Here is a 23,408-nt window from a genome sequence, read left to right as displayed (position 1 = left end):
TTTGGAGTGTGGTTTATGATATCCATTTTTTATTAACTTTATGATATCCCTTCAACTAATCCAATATGATAATGTTAATATATTAAATATTAAATATTAAATTGAGAAAAAAACAAAGGAGATTAATTAAATTAAATTAAATTAAATTAAATGATACGCTTTGGTGTACTTTACATTTTTTATTGTTAGATTAATTAAATTTAATCATTAAGATTAAAATTTAAATTGAATATATTTCATATTTTTATATAAATCTTTAAATTTTATACTGATAATCACATTCGTCTATTTTTACACATGCAATAATTATATAAATATAATGCTTAAAAATTAGGGGTGTTCAAAAAAAACTCGAAACCGTTAACTGGTATAACCGTTATATTTAACAGGTTAATTAACTGAACCGCTAATACTAAACGGTTTCGGTTAACCGAACCGCTAAAAATGATGGTTAACAGCTAATGTTATGGTTATAAATTTTGATAAACGATATTTGTTAATCGTTAATAAATTAAATTTATACTTATATTTCTAATTTATTATATTTTTACACAAGTAACTTGATATAAGTTTTTATTATTTATAATTTATATATATATATATATTATATATTAAATATTTTTTTCAGAAAAATTAACCGAACAAAACTAAATTTGGTTAATTGGTCGGTTAGCTCAATTAACCGAAAATTATAAATAATATATATTATATATTAAATATTTTTAGTTTATTAGATTAATTCGATCAGTTAAATCGGTTAAAACTGAAGTTTAAACATCTCTAAAGCTAAATAATATATATATAATGTATTAAATATTTAATAATTTTACTTAATTCGGTTAATTAAATGATTTCGAATCAAATTAACCGATAACTAAAATTTGAAGAAAAAAATCATTAATCATTAACCGATCGATTGAAAGACTGAAATTTTAATTTTATCGATCAAATTGATTTTAACTTAATTATGAACATCGCTACGAAATAGCCCTATTATTTGAGACCCAAATGACAAAAGGCCCAACAAAACATTTTGGATCAACCAATTTAACCTTTCTTGTACTGTAAAACCGGAAAAGAAAAAGGTATGGTTATCAAAATCGGATCGGCTGGTTCGACCGGTTAAATCGGGAATCAGTTGTCTGTCCAGTCCGGTCACCTTATAAAATCAGTTTTGTAACGAACCGGTCAAGAACCGGCAAAAGCTTGGAATGGGCACATGATGATGATGATGGGACTTGATTAAAACTAATGACAAACAATTTACTATTAGTAATGTGATATGTACTTTAACATTATTTGGATATGCAAAGCTTCTTGTACTCGATTCAATTATTAATTATATAATATATGATAATAATAATAATAATATCATATCATATGCCAACGATAATTTCTACGCAAATCATCGAAAATGACACAATTCCAAGGCTTTTCTATTATCTGTGTGCTTACTCTTATATATTATGATTAAAAGGCATGGGCAAGTCATGGGTAAGGCATGAGCAAGGGATGTGTTTGATTAAAAAATGGTGCTCCTATAACTAGGGGTGTGCAAATCCGGGTACCCGGATTTTTGGGTACCCGGAACTTTCGGGTCGACGATTTCTCGGCCTGTATCCCTATCTGGATGTTACGGGTACCCGGTAATCGGGTACCCGGATTTTGCGGGTACCCGATATCCGATTTTTAATTTTTTATTTTCAAATTATTAATTTAAAAAAATATATACACAAATTTAAATATTTGAAACTTCGAATTACATACTCTAATATCCGAACATAAAATTTAAAAGTTCAAAATACAAAATATAATAATTCATAATATAAATAATTCATTATATTTTATATAATTATATATAAAAAAATAAAAAAATAATAAAACTAACCGGGTACTCGGGTAACCCGGTACCCGAAAAAACTAGATTTTGTGACCCGGGCCCGACCTGGGAAATGTCGGGCCGGGTACCCGACCCGACCAGGTAATTTTTTTTTAGAGAATTATACGAATAGTTAAAAAAAATCATCCTAGTGTTGTGTTGATTTACATCCCTATTCATGCCTTTGTACATTTCAAGCCGATTTACGCATTACCATTATTCAAGCTCATAAAACTGAGGCAATGTCTTAGGACAATGATCGTCGACCACTTACACGACGGTAGGACCTGTCCCGGCGCCTAGTCCAACAAGAGAAATTACACGACACATCTAACCGGAGCTCTCCACGATACCGATGACCGGTTCGAGCTAACATTATTCGAAGACAGTTGTAAGAAGTTTCTCCAGTCATCAAGAACAAGCTTCATATCATGGATCTTGCTATCAATGTTGTCACGACAGTTTGCTTGTACCGTAAGTATCTGATTCAAACCACACGGCAGACAAAGCCTACAGAAACTCTCCTCACCGAAATACGAAACGTCAACTCCGATGAGGCCGACGTACTCTTCTTTTTCGGAAATTTTGCAGAGGGATTGATGTTCGGAATCGGGGTAGAGAACCCTGTTCATGTTACATATTCTGATGAATTCAATAGTCCTTGCGTTTGCCTTGAGATGAAAGAATCCGCCATCTCCTTTGATCCCGAATGTTTTAGCATCGATCGGATAGAGCTCGCATCTGATCGATAAATCGGAATTGGGTTCGAGTTTACTTAACGGATTCCTCAGCCACATAACATCTGCATTCTGCAACCATTAACCACAGTTAAGCAAGCCTGCATTGAAGCTATCATGGTCTCGAATCGTCTAAACTTACGGTGAAGACGACATTGTAACCGAATTCGATAACTCGGTTTAGCAGCATCAATCTCGTTGGACTAAACATGAGGCTCCCTTGCGTTCCCGGTGTCATCTCGGTGAGTTTCTTCGTCGAGTTTTCCAGTTCGAAACAATGGGGATGCTTGGACTTGCAGTACTCGAACGCTCGGCTATCTTCGGCGACAACGAGCAGATGGTTCAATAGATGTTCCGTTCCTTCTCCGACTCGGAAGCTTTCGAGGAAGACGTCGAGGATCGATGCCGGTTTCGCCCAAGTTCCGTTAACGACCATCAGAATGACTGTTCTATCGGGCATCGATGCTTTCATCAGTGCTGCTCGCAGCAGAGTTTTCTTTTCCAAATCCTAATGAAAAAACGCCAAAAAAAATAAAAAAACAGAAATTTCATACATGTTAGAAGGATATTTCTTACATGTTTGGAGACGACAAGAGATTGGGTGTTTGGATCATCGGAAAATCGATGGAAAATGAAGCAGATGAAGATGAAGAACGTCAAAGAGACAATGAGACGACAACTTGGCGGCCTCGAAATGTTCATAATAAATTTATTGATAATTTTGGTAGGTTTTGTAATTTCTATAGTTGACCAAGATAGGAATGGTAATAATTAAACTGTTAAAATCGGACAGTCAAAAAATCCCAATCTTTCAAAATATATAGTTAAGGGTAAACTATTCCAATGGTGACTTTCATTTTATATATATTCATTTTTGTTCTCCTAGTTTTAAAAATAACATTCTGGTCACTCATGTAGTCACTTAGACTTAGATATTGAATATTGTTAATTTGATTACGTGACACATCGATAAAATTGATTAACTTTTAATTTGTCCTCTAAACTCTGAATAGAACATCAATTTGACCCTTAGATTTTATATAAAATATAAATTTTAGATTTAAGAGTAAAGTACACAAATAGTCCATTAACTAGAATATATTGCTTTATTAACTCCCCTGACCAAAGTTATAAACTGGTCCTATGACTATAGGGAGTTACTTTGTTAAGTCATTTGACTTAAAAATTACAAAATGACCACTCAACTATTTTTTATATTTCAAACTTGTCCATTTTCATTAAAATTTTGACGACAATCTGAGTTGAACATTAACATATTAACTGGGATATGATAATCGTTTGAGATTATGAAATCAGATTTTATCATATCTAAGTCAACACGTTAATGTACAACTCAGACTACCGTTAAATTTTTAATGGTAAACGACGAGTTTGGAACAAAATGAATATTCGATGACCATTTTGTAACTTTTAATAGTCAAATGACTCAACAAAATAACTTTCTATAGTCAGAGGACCATTTTATAACTTTTAATAGTCAATGACTTAATAAAACAACATCCTATAGTCAAGGGACTATTTATGTACTTTACCATTAAATTTAATGAATAAAATTGAATACTTATGAAACAAAAATGACCATTGCAAGAGTTTATCCTGATAGTCATTGAATCGGCTCTTTTTGGACATTTACTCTATGGATTCCACTGGTAAATAGATGAAAATAAATAAATTTGTCTAAAATCAACCCCCATGAAATTGGTATTCATAACACTTCAATCCTCAAGTTCACGAATTGAGCATTTAAAGGCAAAAGAAAGTTCACTTTGATATAACACTCATCTCCGGACTACTGTCCCGACGGTCCTACACTGTATCTTCTATATGTATTTCGGAATGTTACAAATTCAACAACCGGTCCATACGATACCTGGTTAATCGGAACATGCCGACAACGGCGGATCAGTCATCGGTGCCAAAGTAACGATCTCCGAACTCACCCATCCCCGGTACTACACGGAACTCCTCATTCAGTGCAACATCGATCTCTGAAGTGACGATTTTCAAGGACGGGAACCGTTTGCAGACACAATGGATTCCTTCAGGTGCCTTAAGAAAAAGGAAAATCGAGGATCACGATCAATGCGTAGGAAGAGTTCCAACATAGTACATGCATCCAAAGTCTGCAGCCAACAATGGTGAAAACTTACAGAGATGAGATTCAGGAATATGATGTGAGATTCCGGAACTCCTTTCCGTAACAGTAGTTCAATGGCATGGCTAGCAGAATTCCCTACAAGAAGAGTCAACACGATGGTTTCGCAAAGTAGGCTCGTTATGCATTTCCGTGCAATATTCTTAAACTTGATAGTCTAATTTGTGATTTCTCGGGACTAATTCGTTAACTGAAGAAGGAAAAGGACGCGGAAAAGTTTCGAGACAACTTTCTTTCGAACATAGCTGCTAGAAGAGGAACAAACTTACCAGTACCAAGCACCGGATCCAGGAGGAGGACATGTCGTTCAGAAATATCCTTGGGAAGCTTCTCATATATAAGCTAAAAGTTTTCAAGATAGCATACTATTGGTTAGATTTATTTTATATGAAGTACATAACAGCATAAAGATCCAAATAACAATTTTAACCTGTTTCCCGTCGTCTCCGTCACGATGAATCAGAATTTTTCCAATTTTTATTCCTTTGCAACATGCACGTAAAGCGTTTTCCATGCTTTCACCACTGTAATAAAATAATGTAAAAAGAAACTTGTTAGTAAATACAGGAAAAAACAACTGAGCATTCATCATAATTTTACCAGATGTAGCTTTAGATCGCCTAATACCCCGTATTTTGACCAGTTCGAAGCCTGGTTGAAAGCTCACCTTCTAATAATGGAAACACCGCACAGTTTTTTGCAAAAATCAACCCCGGGATAAACAGATGCTGAAAAGAAATAGCAGCAAGTTTCAAACATAAGCAGAATATTAGCTGTTTTCAATGATAAATCTTAAACTGAAGAAAAATTCATCATTTTCCTTTTGGACATCTTCAATTGCAGATGCTCAGAAAGGACAACTGGGAGTTTTCCCACCTGTAGGTGTTATTACTTGCTTCTCGGTGAAAGGCAAATGTCCGAGACCATGCTCCACCACCTAAATCAAATGCAACAAAATCAGGAATATTTTGCATTTGGAAAACACTTACAGCAAAACAAAACACGGTTCATTCACAAGATATAAAAGAAGGTACCAGACGAATAAGCCGATCTGAATAGAAGACAAAATCATGCTTAGAAATTTCCCGGTCTCTAATCAGAGTATGCATTCCTCTAATCTGCACCATGAGTCCAAATTAAGAAATAAGTAGGGAAAAAGAAAGGTCAATGCACACTAGATTCAAAAATGTTGGGAATAACTTTAAAGTAGTAGCGTTATTTTCACCAATCATGAAGCTCTAACTACAATAAGTGTGACAGCTTTCTAACTACAGGTGGGAAATGTTGGCTAGTTTCAATGTTTTGTTTAGGTTGTTTTTTAATGTTTCGGGTTGGATATTGTAAGGGGGTGTTTATGGTTGTTTTTAATCATTATGTATCTTTCGGTTATTAATGAATTTTGAGGCACTCTTTTCCTCCTTCCGCTGATTAAGGAGCACCTCTTGGCGCTCCGTTAATCATGAAGGTGGTTTTTAACGAGGCCTCCTCTTCTTATAAAAAAAACTGCAAACTGATAGTCTACCAGAACGTTTTAGGGTACATGGCACGAGAAAGAGCTACACATGAATATATCTTACCAGATATACGTGTTACTCTACATGATCAAACAACGTGTAAAAGAAATAGGATAGAGATAAAGAATGAGATGTACCTGAAAGGTTGACTGAATTACATACACATTGGGATAAATCTTGCAGAGATCATGCTCCCCAAGCTTAGTGCGGATATGTTGCACAATCAAATCAATTGCAACATGATTATCACCTCCTCGGGGGATGATGACATCAGCATACTTCTTTGATGGGAGAACAAAATCATCAAATGCAGGCTTGACAAACTTCGCATACTGCATAAACAACAGCATATTGCAATGCCATCATTAAAATGTTGAAATATTTAAATGAGAGGAACATTAATAAAAAATCTCTCTCCATAAGCGTTTTAATGGACGCGTGAGAATGAGAACATATTCTTCCAGATATTCATTTCAGTGTTTTTGAATAAAACCGATATGGTATACATAGTATTAAATTACAAGCTGCATATCAAGGGAAGTATTAAATTACACCCCAGAGATTTAAGCTTTTTCAGGAATAATTTCAAGTATTAAATTACGAAGAAGATATGGTATACATAGTATTAAATTACGAAGAAGTTATGGTATACATAGGCTTACTTGTTCAAGAACAGAGTTTACATCCCTACCCCTCTCAACTGTATCTCGTCTTATTCTACGAGCAAGCCTCACATCAGCATCTATAACAAATTGTCAAATAAAACCGAGAACTGTAAGAACCCATGAGAGCACGTAAAGAAGAAACATGGTCATAGGAAAAGGCAACAGAGCATTGCACAAGCAATGAAACACAAATGCGAACACATCCAACTAGGTGAGGCCATTGTGTTCTTAAGTAATTTGTGGGTGACAATCCTGGGGATTTAAGAACTCAATTTTCAAATTTCCTTGAATTGATTGGGTAGACTTTTGAGAGGAAAAAAAAAACAATAGCTAAACTTTCCTCTCCTATTGGCTGGCAGGTCAATAGCTATATACAATTTAATAGAGTTTGCGGTCAACAATTAATCAAATAATACACAAGTTGACTTAGAGCTTAGTTTTGTCCATGAGTTTCCATTTCAGTTTGATAGATAATTTAATCTATCAGTTCTTACAGTTAGCAGTTTTTCTTTTTTGAGTGGTTGGCAACGGCTATAGGTTGTTTAACCTCATGAGTTATCCATGATAAAACGTCTTATGTAAATAAAACGAATCTAGCATCTTCACTAAATAATACAAACAGACATATCTATAATGGTAAGGTATTCGGTAGAAGAGGTCAAACCCGCATCAACGAAAATCTTCATATTCATAAGGTTCCTGACACGCTGGTCATGGAAAACAAGAATTCCTTCCAAAATTATGACATCGGAAGCATTAACCTGGAAATAGATTAAACCAAGTTACAGATAGGATAAGTAGCCAACTTATTGAATTATCACCAACATATTTGGATATTCTGAAATCTGAAATGCAAATAAGAGCTTGATAACTAAAGGAGAAACAACAATAAAATGCACGAACAAGCAACCACTACAGCTAAAATAGAAAAGAAAAAAAAAACACCCGAAACGACTATTACAAGTTCTTTAACTGAATGCAAGTATCTGTCTCCAGCATCGTTAAAAAAAAAGTTCAACAACGAACCAATGAACTTACGAACTACCTGTCGGAAACTATCTGAAGATCGATGATGTTGCTTAAAATCATAAATCGGGACCTGAACATTTTGCCCACTTTTAAGCTTCTGAACACAAACCAGGAGCTGCTCAGTATCAAAAGCATCTACAAGCAAAGAAACAAATGCACAGTCAAAACAATAACATATTAACATCCAAATTCAATATAGCAGAAGACAGCAAAATCAGCAAACAACATCAAATTAATTTACCAGGATGATCAAAATTATACTCGTGGACGCGTTTCAACTCTTCAGTAGTTAAACCACGATAAAAGGAATCCTACATCCATACAAATGAAAAATGTATACAAACAATGTAATAAATTACAGTTCAGATTATAAAATATGGACTAGAATTCGAACCTGATTAACAAGGACAACACGGTGATCGTGGAGCTGTTGGATGATCATGTCACAGACAGTCGTTTTACCAGAAGCTGTACCTCCCGAAACACCTGCTTAATCAGTCGAGAAGTAAATACAGATCAAATTTCGGCATTTTCATTTAATTTGAAGAAAATAAAAACGAAATTAGAGACGAAGGAACGGCTATTAAGATTTGAGATTCATATTGCTTTATTGATTCGTAAAAAGCATTCGAACTTTACCTCGTTTTGGAGTCGAAAAAAGTGGCGGCCGGAGAACGGAGACCGGAGAAGTGAGGCCCCGAAGCCTTCTCCATAACGTAATCTATGGAAGTCGTCTCCTCCGGCATTTTTTTCTTCTTCAAAGAAATCGGAAATAAAAATGAAATATCAGTGGGAAAGTTATAATTAAGTAAGGAGGCTTAGTTTGACCAATTTGTTCAAGTTTACACTCTTAATTAGGTTTAATTATGTTTATTTTGAATAAAGAATGTGTTTTCTTTTCCTATAGTTAACATCAAACTTAGTTATGTATGGGGTAAACTCACGTTTAGTCCCTAAACAATTGATATAATTCTGAAACAAATGAAAATTTAGATACCAAAACGAAATGAAACTGATAGTTTACTTACTAAACGTGTATTTTACCCTTATATTATTTTCAAAGTGACCGCATATGCCAAAAACGTTGATTGTCAAATGGTTAAAAAAGTTTGAACAAATATTTTCTTGTATTCACCCGAGATTTATTAATAAAAGTTAGTTGTCTATTTTCAAATTCAAATTTATATTGAGATTTTTTTATTAATCTGGGTCAAGTACAAGGCAGTATATGTTCAAAGATAACTCTTAATCATTGGACATTGAAGGCTCACACCTAGGGATGGGCATGTGTCGGGCTGGGTCGGTTTTTTTGACAACTCGACCCGACCAGAAAATTATATACCCTCCATAAGACCTAAACCCGACATTAAATTATACGCCCTCCACCGACCCGAACTCGACCCAACCCGATCCGAAATAATATATTTATAAAAATATTACTTTTATTCAATAAAAATATATATTTAATTTAAAAAATAATATATAGATGAGTCTTATTACAATTATCCATAAATATATAAGGTAAAATTATTTTTTGGGTCGATTCAGATATTTTTCACCATAAATCTAAACCCGACATTCCTAAATATATATTTGTAGAAGACTCTTATTGCAATTATTCCTACTCACATCCCTAGTGTTTCTAATGCTTGAACTCGGGACCTCAAAGAATAACAATAATTTCTTCATCACCGAAAATAATTCCACTAAACAATTTCACATTATAATAGGTTAAATTAGGAAAATAATCCTCTTAAAATAGTTTAGAAAATGGAAATAATTTAGAATTAGTTGGAGAAATAAGATCGATATTATAGAAAATGTTAGAATTTTAAGGCTAAAATAAAGAAAATTAAAATTAAAAGATTAAAACGTGAATTTTTAGGGGGGATTAATAACGAAGAAAACATCGGAAAAGCATAACGATTCGAACCGATTGGGGTCGCATATCTGGTTTTGATAAGTGAGACTCTCAACGAAAATTTTCTGCATACACAAACTGCTTACCATTTGAACCAACATCGTTAGTAATCTGACCTCTACTATAACAATAATCTTATTTTTAAATTAATTATAAATCATCATTATTTTCGAAGTTTCTTTTTAAAGTGTTATTTGTTTAATTTAACTAATACATAAAGATTAATAGTAGCTTTACAGTAGTACAATAAACACTCATGGGTAAATTACATATTTAATATCTAAACTATTAATTTTTTATCCATTTTAGTACTTAAACTTTCAATTTTTTAAATTCATACTTAAAGTTTAGTTTTTTTATTTTAGTATTTGACGTTAAAAACTTTAGTTTTTTTTGTTTCATTTTAGTACCCGTTCAAAATTTAAAGTTCAATTTTGAAAAAAATTGAAAGTTTAGTTTTTAAAATGGTCCAAAAATAATAGTTTAGGTACTAAATGAGTTAAATTTTTAGAAGCAATGTACTAAAATGAAATGAAAACTAAACGTTATATATGATTTTAAAAAAATTGAAAATTTAGAAATTAAAACGGATTAAAACTGATAGTTTAGATATTAAATGCATAGTTTACCCAACAATCATTGACCAAACCGATCACCTAATTTTAAAAAAATTATAATTGAGTCATTAAATTATAAAATAAATACATAACATGATAAAGATTGGCTGGTGCTTTAAGAGTACAAAAATAAACCAAACAAATGGAATATGCGAAGCATTGTGAATAAAGATTTAAAGAAAGAGATTCGAATTTCTTGGGATGCATTATTCTGCTTCATTTTCCCGTTCGCTCTTTATTTTATTAATTTTTCATTGTTAGTTTTAACTTAATTTAATAATAATGTTTCTCTTATCCTTTTTGATAAAGAGTATCATTATCGGTGTTTATAGACTTTCGATATAGGTTTTTAAATTTGGTTTTCTTCGATGGTTGGTTGACTTCCCGATGTCTGGTTCCTCTATTCGTTTGTATAAGACGATTCATTGGTTATCGCATATATGTGTTGGATAGGATTGTCGTTAAGGGGAAATCATTTTTTTCGTTGACCATTTTGGTTCTTCTTTAATTTTCTCTCCTCCATGTTTGATGCTCGGAGTCGTTGGTGTGATCAGTTTATACACGTCATTGCTTCACTTGTTAATATTTTTGTTTATTAAGCTATCACTAAGCGATCATTTTTATATTTTATTTATGATAATCACAACTGTATTTGTTCATTCTGTAACATACAAGAAGTTTATTGATATGATTTTCGATAAATGAAATATCCTGATTATTTTAAATAAAAAACTATAATATAATAATAACAAATTTTATATTGCAATTGGTAAATGTCATTATCCACCTATGGTTTCATAAATATTTTATTAATTTGGATAAATTTTTATACTTCTTTGGTGCCTGCTGAGTCTGCAGGATGGCATGACTAGTTAATATTGTTTAATTCATATTATTTAGGTAAAGTTCAATTTTATTTTTGAAAAAAAGATAAATATTTTTAAAGAATAATTATATTTAGATATTATATACATTCTATAAAAATATATAAATTTTATTTTAAAAATTTGATGAGTTATTATATAAAATTTTCTTCTTTTATAAGAAAAAGCTGTTGATTTTATCAAATATAAACAAATTACCATGAAGGTTTACAATTATAACGTTAAACTTAACATATAATAAGTACATTTTCCTATTACTATTAATAGAAGAAACTAGAGACTTAATCACACAAAGATCATACAAGGAAGATGTTTTAAAAAAACTAACCAAATAAACTCGAATAAAATGTAGATACGAAAAGTCTGATCGCGTCGATAAATGAACCATAGAAGGGGATTGAGCTATTGAAAGATTACCGAAAAATCATAAATCAAAATCGAGCGACGTGAGATAACTATTCACGAATGTAAATCGCGTTTCCAAATCCAATATGACGGTCCAAAGTGTGGAAGATCAGCATGATAACAAATAAACGTCATTTTGATAAGTCATGATGATGTCAAATTCAACTCTAAGAAAAATGATAAACGAAAATAACGGTTAAATGACCGAAAACATGTCAAAACATAGAGAGAAATGTGCCATAAAAATGAAGAAAAAGTGTCTCGTAAAAGTCGAGTTATTAAAAATTAAAACAATAAGAAAATAATAATAAATACCAACGGTACACGACCAGCACTAAGGCTGATGTTGCCTGGTCTCCCACCGCCGATCATAAAGATGATGAAGAAGAAAAATCTATCGACCGACACCAAAAAGAGAGAAAAATTAGGGTCGGCAAAATTTTTCTTATAGGGGTTGAAAAAATTATTGGCTCGTAAAAGGTCTCGTCATAATTATTTTCTGAGATAGGATGAATGCTAACATATTTAAAACATTTGGACCAAATATAATTGTTAAAATAATTATTTTCCTCTAATTGTTAAAAATAAAATTAGTGGGAAATTTGCTCATGTAAGATAGTGGGGGGATTCTCCATATAAAACTTTCATCGTATTATTTTATGATCTAGCGCCATTATTACAGTGTCAAGGGAAGACATCAGGAATATTATGTGACTTCAATTTTTCGATGGAAGACACATAAATTGTCATGCGTCTTCAGCTTTCTCAAACAACATGCATGTAAATGTAGAACAAAGAAAAAATTGTTGACGATCAAAGAAAAAATTGTTGACGATGGAAAAAACGTACTATGGTCTATGCGTCTTTCCTAAAAATGTTGAAGTCGTATAATATTCTTGACGTCTTCCTCTTGACACTATAACAATCTTTTAATCCCACTGTCCTACGTGAACGAATTTGCCGTCTCATGGTCATTGTTGATTTTCGAAGAACTGGACAACTTGATTGTACACAACATCCTTGGCATTTATGCCCATGATGAAATCCGCATGTGCAGAATCCTGTATGTACTGAATCGACAACTTGCTCACATCGTGGAAGTTGAGATGATCAAGCAACAGCTGCACATCCTCAACATCAGACAGAGCATCTTGTCCTCCATAGCTGATGAATATCGGAAGGTCCCGAGCGATGTTCGAGATGTTGTACGCCGGTGGCCTCGGTTCTCCGCAACGCATCATGTTATAGTCCGGTCTCCCGTAGTCGAAATTCTCGATAATCCCTTCTCGAACGGCTGCGAATCACGAAATCGGATTCAAACACGACTCGAACACATGGTATAAAATTGCTATACGGTGTCTTACTCTGAGCTAAGTGCACCATGTTCTTGGTTGCTGTTGATTGAGGCTCATTCTTTAAGAAAAGATCAACCGTGGAAGCGTTGAGGCAGCAATTGTTACCTTGGATTACAAGTAACAAACCTGAAATGATCCGAAAAACGAAACCGAATCGAACCAGTACAAGCGAGCAAAAGGATTGAAGATCTTTACCAGTAATTGCAGATAGAAGATCATAGCAGTTAACACCGGGATGACCACACAAAGCTTTGAGAAAAGCTGATGCTTCTTGTCTGTAAACATCAAACAAAAGAAAAATCATTATTTGAAGTTTCATCATTTAAATGTAACAATTGTTTTGCTCACCCTTTCGGATTGAATTCTGCAATTCCAAACAATGTAGTGATCTGTTGACAAAAACAATTGACACCCTCTAAGTTAGGGTAAAGTACACAAATAGTCTATTCACGGTAAAGTTATAGATAGATGCTTTGTTGAGTCCCGACTATTAAAAGTTATAAAAGGATCCCCGAATGTAAAACATTACTTTGTTGAGTCTTTTGACTATAAAAATGTATAAAATGATCACCCGACTATTCATATGTTCTAAACTTGTCATTCTCTATTAAAAATTTGACGAAAGTCTGAACTAGAGATGGGCACAGGACCCGAATCCGACGGGTTACGACCCAACCCGATTGGGTTAGATTTTTTTTTAAAATACGGGTCGGGTTCGGATTTAAGGTGAAAAATACCCGACCCGATCCAACCCGTAAAATAATATAATTATATCTTATATATTTAGGGATAATTGCAATAATATCCTCTTTTTATTATTATTTCAATAAGATCCCTAATTTATTGAATAAAATTACTTTTTATAAATATATTTATTTCAGGTCAAATCAGGTCAGGTTGGGGTTTAATCTCAAAAACATGAGTTGGATTTCGGGTCGGGTGAAGTCTCCCTAAACTCGGGTGGAGTAGGTGTATTTTTCAGGTTGGGTAAGGTTCGATTGATCGAAAACTCGACTCAATCCGACCCATGCTTATCCCTAGTCTGAGCTATAGATGTTAATATGTTGATGGTGATATGATAAAATCAAATTCCAAAATCTCAAACGACTATCATATCTCAGTTAACATGTTAACGTCCACGGACTATTATCATTTTTTAAACGAAAAAGGTCGAGTTTGGAACATATGAATATGTGACTATTTTATAACTCTTAATAATCGAATGACTCAATAAAATAATATCTTGTAGTCAATGGATTATTTTATAATTTTTAATAGACGAAGGACTCAAGAAAATAACACCCTATAGTCAAAAGACCATTTGTGTACTTATCTTTTAGTAATTAATATTTCCTTCCGTTTTAGAAGCACAAATTGAGATTCTTTTACCTCACCAACAAAGCCTCTAGGAGCAAGCACACCAAGTGCAGTGTTCATATGGCTTAAGTATGCAATTGGACTCAAAAAGCTGCAGATTTCAACTTATATACCTAATGTCCCTCCGAGAACGATGACAAACCTATAAGAGTTCCTTGTTTCAACCACAATAATGGCGTCAGGTCAAGTCGAGTTGTTCGGGTTAGCTCCGGAACAAGGTGTGTTACCAGGGAATAGCCGATGTAACGGATCTTCTGGCCAGTATGGTTGAACACAAAGTCCAAAACAACTAGTCGATCATAAGTCACAAGCTCATCCCATGACCAGTCCCAGAATTTCTGCTATTGTAATCAGTTTTAGGCTTTTAGCAATCTTTTAATCACTAATTATGCATATCAACATCAAAACATGTTGATGACAGGGAAAGAAAGAAGAGAACCGGGTGGTGAGGTGTTAGGTATAGCTCATAAATATACCGATTAAGAGGACAGGGGATGTAATTATGTACCAGGTTTTTTTATTATAAATAGAGATATAAACTAAACCTATGAAAACCTATGAGACATTGAATACAACTTCTAGCGACGTCTAGGCACTGAGGATGTAAGCACATTGCCGAACCTCGTTAAAAATTCTTGTGTTCTTTCGTTTACTTTACCCAATTCTTCAACAATTGGTATCAGATGTCAGGAGCAAAATTCGAAGTTACGAAATTCAATGGTCATGGTAACTTCAGATTATGGCAAACGAGGATGAAGGATCTGTTGACGCAGCAAGGGATCCTGAAGGCTTTGCGACCTACAAAGCCGGCGTCGATGGAGGAGGAAGATTGGGAAGAATTGCAACAGCCAACGACAGGAACCATACGATTATGCTTGGTGGACGAGGTCATGTATCACGTCATGCATCTGTCATCTCCAGACGAAATTTGGAGGAAGTTGGAAAGTCAGTTTATGTTCAAATCCTTAACGACAAAACCGTATCTAAAGCAACAGCTGTATGGGCTGAAGATGTAGGATGATCATGATTTGGTGAAACACGTGAATGTCTTCAATCAAATCGTTTCTGATTTGGTTGGGCTCGATGTGAAAATTAAGGATGAAGACAGAGCGATGATTTTGTTGTGCTCGTTGCCTCCCTCTTACGAACACATGTTGACTACTTTTACATATGGGAAAGAGACTATCAACGTTGAAGAGATTACTGTAGCCTTGTTGGCTCACAACCAGCGGAAGCAGAATGCAGGGGAAAGCTCTCAAGCAATAGCTTATATATCAATGGTAATCGAGACCGTGGACGGAAGCCAGAGAAGGCAGGGTCTAGAAAGCGGAATTCCAGATCCAAATCTAGGGATAATAATACAATTCACTGTTACAAGTGCAAGGAGGCGGGACATATGAAGCGAGATTGTCCGAAGTTGAAAAAGCAGGCTAATGAGAAGCGTGATGACTCATCCAAGTCTGTGAATGTGGTCGAGGATGACAATTTTGATTGCATTGAGGGTGATATGCTCTCTATTTCAACGACTCAATTGACGGATGTTTGGATTCTTGATTCTGGATGTTCTTATCACATCACGCCAAATAGGGAATGGTTCTCGACATACATGTTGGTTAATTTAGGTTCTGTTTATTTGGATGATGATCAATGTTGCAATATTGTTGGTATTGGTAAGGTCAGAATTAAGATGTATGATGGCTCTGTTTGGACGTTGAGTGGTGTTCGGCATATCCCAGATTTGAAGAAGAATTTGATTTCTTTGGGTACTTTGCACAAGAATAGTTTTATCCCTAAGGCTGATGAGGATAGGGAAACCATTCGGATTGTTAAAGAAGCTTTGACTGTGATGAAAGGAAAGATGACTGCAGGGAATATTTACAGATTGTTAGGGAGTACCGTTTTAGGTGGAGTTCATTATGTTGAATCCTGTGATGATACAACTAAACTGTGGCATATGCGTCTTGCTCATCTTAGTGAATGTGGTATGGCTGAATTACATAAAAGAAATCTGTTGCATGGTGTTAAAAGTTGTAAGCTCGATTTTTGCAAGTATTGTGTTCTTGGTAAACAGACTAAAGTTCGTTTCAAGACTACGAAGCACACAACTCAAGGGATTCTTGATTATGTGCATTATGATGTATGGGGGCCTTCCACGACATCGTCTTTGGGTGGATCTAGGTATTATGTTACCTTTATTGATGATTTTTCACGAAAAGTTTGGGTGTATTTTTTGAAACAAAAGTCTGATGTTTTTGAGAACTTCAAACTGTGGAAAGCTGAGGTAGACCAAACAGGACAAAAAATCAAGTGTTTGAGGTCTGACAATGGTACGGAGTACAACATATTCCCATTTTATACACTTCTATAAGGAACATGGGATTAAGAGGCATTTTACAGTTCCCAAGACACCACAACAAAATGGTGTTGCGTAATGGATGAACAAGTCGTTGAATGAAAGAGCCAGATGTTTGCGGTTGAATGCGAGGATTCCCAAACACTTCTGGGCTGAGGCTGTTATCTTATCAACATATCGCCAATGGCACATTGGTTGGGAAAGTTGCAGAAAAGGTATGTACTGGTCATGATGTTAGTTTTGATCACTTACGGATTTTTGATTGTCCTGCTTATGTGCATGTACCTAATGATGAGAGATCCAAACTTGATGCAAAATCAAATGAGTGCATTTTTCTGGGTTACAAGAAAGGTGTCAAAGGATTCAAGTTCTGGGATCCAGTTGCGAAGAAAATTGTGTTCAGTAGAGATATTTTTGATGAACAGTCCATGTTGTAGCAGAAGAAAGACACGACAATGGTGGATTTCGAGCAGTTTCCAATTGCGAAACCAGAAACTTCTCAACCGACTTCTGGTGGTTTCGCTACGGATGATTTGCAGGATTATAGTCTCTCCAGAGACAGGGTGAGACAGACGAATATAAAGCCCCCGAACATACTGGGTTTTGAAGACTTGGTATCTTTTGCACTTACTGTTAGCAGTGATGATCCATTTACTTTTCATGATGTCGTTACTAGTCAGGAAAACGACAAGTGGATGGCTTCCATGGTTGAGGAGATGGAGTCTTTTAATCACAATATTACATGGGAGTTGGTTCGCCTTCCTGAGGGTAAAATCCGATTGGTTGCAAATGAGTGTATAAGAATAAACCAGCAGTAACAGAAAAAGAAGGGGAGAAGTTCAAGGCTCGTTTGGTAGCAAATGGTTTTTTACAGCAGAAAGGAGTTGATTATGATGAAATTTTTTCTCCTGTGGTCAGACACACTACAATCTGAGTAGTACTTGCATTGGTGGCTAGTTGGGATTTGCATTTAGAGCAGATGGATGTTAAAACTGCTTTTTTGCATGGTGATTTAGAGGACCATGTCTACATGCGGCAGCCTAAAGGTTTCACTGAACCTGGAAACGAGCATTTAGTTTGCAGATTGAAGAAATCTTTGTACGGGTTGAAACAGTCTCCGAGACGGTGGTATAAACGGTTTGACTCCTATATGATCAAGACTGGCTACAACCGATGTGAGTATGATTGTTGTGTCTATGTTAAGAGCCTTAATGATGGTTCTTTTATTTTTCTGTTATTGTATGTTGATGATATGTTAATTGCTGCGAAGAACATGGATGATGTTAGCGGTTTGAAAACTTTATTGAGTCAGGAATTTGATATGAAAGATTTAGGTGCTCCAAAGAAAATTCTTGGAATAAAAATTTGTAGGGACAGAGACTCAAGGAAAATGTGGCTATCTCAACGGGGTTATCTTGAGAAAATGCTAGAAAGGTTTGCGATGAGCAGCGCAAAACCAATGAGCACTCCATTAGCGAGTCACTTTAAACCCTCATCAGAACAGCTCCCTAAGACAGATAAAGAAGATGAAGATATGGAAAAGGTTATGTATTCTAATGTTGTTGGCTTCTTGATGTATGCAATGGTATGTACTCGTCTTGATTTAGCTCATTTTGTTAGTCAAGTTTGTAAGTACATGTCTAAACCTGGTAAGCAATATTGGGAAGCAGTCAAGTGGATCTTTTGGTACTTAAAGGGTATTATGGGACATGAAATTGTTTTTGGTAGTCAGCGGGATAATTCATTGGTTGTAGGATATGTGAATTCAAACTATGCAGGTGACTTGGATAATAGAAAATCTACGACAGGGTATGTGTTTACTCTTGGTGGAGGGCCTATTTGTTGGAAGTCTACTGTTCAATCTGTTGTGGCACTATCTACAACTGAAATTAAATACATGGAAGCGGCTGAAGCTGCAAAATAAGCTTTATAGCTTACTGATTTAGTGAAGGAGTTGGGTGTTCAACAAGGTGGAGTTTAGTTGCTTTGTGATAATCAAAGTGCTATTCACTTGGCTAAGAATCAGGTGTATCGTGCTAGAACTAAACATATTGATGTAAGGTTCCACAAGATCAGAGAGTTTGTTGCATCTGGAGAGGTTTTGTTTCAGAATGTACATACTGATGAGAATGTCGTTGATATGTTCACCAAGTCAGTTACAATAGACAAGTACAAGCATTGCTTGGACTTGTTGAATGTTTTCGAGTTGTTAAAGAAGTAAGGTAACCAACCCACATTGAAGTTTCCAAGGGGCAGGATATTTGTCAATGTGGAGATTTGTTAGGTATGGCTCATAAATATACTGGTAAAGAGGATAGGGGATGGAGCGAACATCAACTGTTCTTACAAAAAAAGTCTCGTAGAGGGGGTTACGATTATATGGGTTAGAGGTGTGGGGGTTCGCCCCCGCAGTATGATACAGGGTTAATTATGTAATTATGTACCAGGTTTTTTTATTATAAATAGAGATGTAACCTAAACCTATGATACATTGAATAAAACTTCACAAATTGAGATTCTTTTACCTCACCAACAAAGCCTCTAGGAGCTAGCACACCAAGTGCAGTGTTCATATGGCTTAAGTATGCAATTGGACTCAAAAAAGCTGCAGATTTCATCTCATCTGCCTGATGTCCCTCCGAGAACGATGCCAAACCTATAAGAGTTCCCTGTTTCAACCACGATAATGCCGTCAGGTCAAGTCGAGTTGTTCGGGTTAGCTCCGGAACATGGTGTGTTACCATGGAATGGCCGATGTAATGGATCTTCTAGCCAGTATGGTTGAACACAAAGCCGAAAACAGCTGGTAGATCATAAGTCACAAGCTCATCCCATGACTAGTCCCATAATTTCTATTATTGTAATAAGTTTTAGGCTTTTAGCAATCTTTTAATCACTTAGATGTATATCAACATCAAAACATGTTGATGACGGGGAAAGGAAGAAGAGAACCGGGTAGTGAGGGTCAAGGGAAACGTGGCTCCTACAGAATCTGGTGCCTCTAGTGTTTGCAATCCAAACATCGAAGCCAATATCGGCCAAAATCATGGGCAGATTTTGTTCTGGTGAATTCATGAGCCAAGTCATCCCATCCTGACAATCATCAACCGTAACGTATTCAAAAATATTTTTTTGTAGAGAAGTCACACATATATTAATAATATAAATTTTTTAAATGGAATGAGTATAAATAAAATTTCATGGCGGACACCGTTCGTTAATCGAAAAAAGTTCAGATTTCACGGTAGACACGAAAAATTTTAGGGTGACATCATCAGTAAAATAAGTAACTAATTGAAGAAAATTCGAATTTCAAGATGAGTATGTGTCCACCTTAAACAAAATGTGACTCCGACACTAACCATTAGAAATATTAGTATTCGAATATAAATTTTTACGTTAAAAGATAAATTTTTAAAATTTTAAGAAATCGACCCCTTAATTATTAAAACGGTGCATTACTTTGTGTTCCCATCATGGTTTTTTAGGCCATCTCTTGGGGCCTCGTGAAGGAACAAAATGACTAAAATTTTGATTTGTCTACTTTTTTTTCACTCTTATTCTAATTACTAAAATTTAATTTTTCAATTTACCCATTAAAATTTTAATTTTTTATATTTTAATTATTCAAACGTTAAACCATAAATGGAAAAAATTACTTCACAACAATATATATATATATATATATATATATATATATATAGTATTTTGTTGACATAGAATTATGTTCCATCTACGTAATTTTACTTTTTATTTTATATTACTCTTCTTAAAATAAATAAAAAAAATTAAAATTTCATATTTATATCACGTCATTATTACAATTCTTTAACGTCTCTTTCAACTACTCAAAGAATAAACGAACTTTTTTATCGTTTATTACCATCGTATTAATTTAAATTTTTTCAAAATCACTTTAAAACTCACCTCAAAATCCAATGGGTTGATTCTTTTTCAAAAAATAGATTTGGGTCAAGTTTTTTAAAGATAATGTTCGAGTCGGATCGGATTCGAGTTTAAGGTAAAAATATCATATATATTATTTTTTAATTACAATAATACCCCTTTGTACATTATTATTTTTTTAATTAAATCACTATTTTTATTAAATAAAATTAATTTATTTCGAGTCAGGTTCAGATTTTATCTCAAAAAATCGAATCGATTTGAGTCGGGTGGAGGATATATATTTTTCGAATCGGATGAATGATGTAAAAGTTTCGGGTCAAGTCAGGTTGGTCGAAACCCGACTACTGCCCATCTTTACCTAATATACTCATGATCAGTAAAAACACAATCCCAAATGGAATGAAACGACACTCTTGAACCGCCGTATCATCCCAAACTAAGTGAGCTAAATAGGGTTTTATATTTCAAGATTATTAAATATATCATCTCGTAATAATAATTGTATGAATAGAATAAATTCAAGATAATTTGAAAAATCGTATAAATGGTTAAAAAAAGTGTACTCAATACTAACTATGATTGTAAATGAGACGATACAGATCGTGAGCTACTAGAGATCGACCCAGTTGAAGTTCTATAAATACTCAACTCGAATAGACTTGAGCTCGAGCTAAAGCTAGACTCAAGTGCTTAACGAGCCAAAACGAACTATTTGATACTCGACTCGAAAAGTTCGCGAGCAGCTCAAAAATATAATATATTAAGATTTTATTTTAAAAAAATTATTAATAATATTAACATTTGTGTTTATTTTTTTAAATACAATATTAGATTTTCATGTATTTAAGGTTTATGTTCGAGTTTATTTTGAGCTTCAATCGAGTTAAATTTATGATTTTTTTTCATTTCGAGATTTTTTGAGTTTTTATGAGCTTCAATTCATAGTTTTAAGTTCAAATCGAGTTTGAGACTCACAAGTTTTCGAGTCGAATCGAACTCTATTTTAAAATTTTCAAATCGAGTCAAACTCAACAATACTAAAAGTCAACTTGAATCGTTTACCTATAACTCACCACAAGGACACCATGCTGTATGAGAACCGGCTGCTTCTTGTGTCCACCACCTACACGTCCCTCTGGGATTCTTTGCATGTTCAGAATACATCCATCTTCTGTTTTCACCTGCAAAAACATAAAACAATGAAAATAACCCATTTTCCATAACTCAAAACCCCCGTTCCATTGAATTCAATGAAAGGAAATAGTATTATTCTTCATAAAAATTTCGAGTTAAAATAATTACGTCTATAGAATATAACATTTTAATCAGATATTATTTTATAATCACTCGAACAATTTTTAAAAAGTCAATGTCATTGAATAGCTCTTACTTCATGTTCCTGACACTTGTAACCATGGATAGTCACCAAGGTGGCACATATCCCACTGCTAACTGGTGCAGCTGCACCATTTTTTCGACCAAACGAACGACGGCTCGAGCCATGTACTCCATCTGGTCCGACCACCAAGACCAGGAAACATGATAAGGCCAAGGCAACTAAACCAGCAGGAGAAGGCATCGTTTTGGATCTGTTATTGAAAGGTGTGTATCTCTTTATGTATATATAGAAGAAAGAGAGCAAGAGGATAAAACTTAAAAAGCAATGGGAAAAGGACTTTCGTTTCGCTCTTGGCTTTCACATTTATACATATTTCCAGAATTCCAGTAAGGAGATTGGTCCACAAAGAGTAATGTTTTACTGAGTCTCCTTATTATTAGAAATTACAAAATAGTCATTCAATTATTTATATGTTTCAAACTCGTTCTTTTCGTTAAAAAATTGATGATCATCTAAGCTAGACATTAACATGCTGGCTAAGAATAAATAAAATCATATTTTAATGATGTCTACCAACACCGTTATTACTTTCAACCACTGGTTCAATAACATAATATTTCAAATACCGGCTCGACAACGTAATGTAAACAGATAGTCGATCCATAAAATATAACTCAAATGGTTCTAAAATAAAGTTTTATAATATCTCAATTAACATAATAACGTCCATTCTCACTGTCAAAACCATAGTGATTCAAAGAGCACTACCCATTCAATAAATCACTTAGAATATGACAATTTTAGGCTACAACGAAGAAAGAAAAAGTCAATAGAGAAGAGGCCAGTCAGTTTCCCTTTTTATTTTCTTTGTTTTTTTAATAGTTGTACCTCATTTTTCCGGGAAAGTCTAAGAAAAGGCGATCTAATTCAAAGTTAAGAAAAGACACAACCAGAAATATTATTAAAAATATATAACATTTTTTGTTGAACGCAGCTCGAAATGTTAATTTTTTTTTAATATTTTTTGATTGAATCGAAAATATTACGAATAAATGTTTTCGTCTTCGTAATATATTCAGTTGAATCGAAAATATTAGAAAAAAATTAATATTTTAAGTTGCTCCCAACTAAAAATATTATATTTTTTTAACATTTTCGATTACGTCTATTTCTTACTATTGCTACCGTACGGCAAAACTACCCATTTTCCTCCATGTTGTAAATTTACTTTTATGGTTCCACATGCAT

The 23,408-nt window shown here is 34.1% G+C and overlaps 1 protein-coding gene and 2 pseudogenes across 1 annotated transcript; all 3 read right to left on the bottom strand.

Moving 5' to 3' along the window:
• Window positions 1-2,196: 2,196 nt before the first annotated feature.
• On the bottom strand, window positions 2,197-3,318 carry LOC120123697 (uncharacterized protein At4g15970-like). Its single transcript, XM_039142527.1, has 3 exons — window positions 3,193-3,318; window positions 2,759-3,124; window positions 2,197-2,688 (listed from the first exon to the last, which is right to left on the bottom strand). Exons 1-3 carry the CDS (start codon window positions 3,316-3,318, stop codon window positions 2,197-2,199), a joined length of 984 nt encoding a protein of 327 aa, XP_038998458.1.
• Window positions 3,319-4,301: 983 nt separating this feature from the next.
• On the bottom strand, window positions 4,302-8,746 carry LOC120123575 (annotated as a pseudogene).
• Window positions 8,747-12,798: 4,052 nt separating this feature from the next.
• Window positions 12,799-22,400, bottom strand: LOC120123696 (annotated as a pseudogene).
• Between the last annotated feature and the right edge of the window lie 1,008 nt (window positions 22,401-23,408).

Source organism: Hibiscus syriacus, unplaced genomic scaffold (genome assembly GCF_006381635.1).
Source record: "Hibiscus syriacus cultivar Baekdansim isolate YM2019G1 unplaced genomic scaffold, ASM638163v2 tig00110402_pilon, whole genome shotgun sequence".
NCBI classification, from domain to species: Eukaryota; Viridiplantae; Streptophyta; class Magnoliopsida; order Malvales; family Malvaceae; genus Hibiscus; species Hibiscus syriacus.
The sequence above is the reverse complement of the archived record's forward strand: the minus strand, read 5'-3'. Positions and strand labels throughout refer to the sequence as shown.

What these genes read in the sequence shown, in the direction of transcription:
- LOC120123697 (XM_039142527.1), bottom strand. Translation starts at nt 3,318, where the DNA reads ATGAACATTTCGAGGCCGCCAAGTTGTCGTCTCATTGTCTCTTTGACG. An exon ending in CTCTTGTCGTCTCCAAACAT is followed by an intron (nt 3,125 to 3,192) that starts GTAAGAAATATC and finishes TTTTTTCATTAG; the next exon opens with GATTTGGAAAAGAAAACTCT. An exon ending in GTTACAATGTCGTCTTCACC is followed by an intron (nt 2,689 to 2,758) that starts GTAAGTTTAGAC and finishes TAATGGTTGCAG; the next exon opens with AATGCAGATGTTATGTGGCT.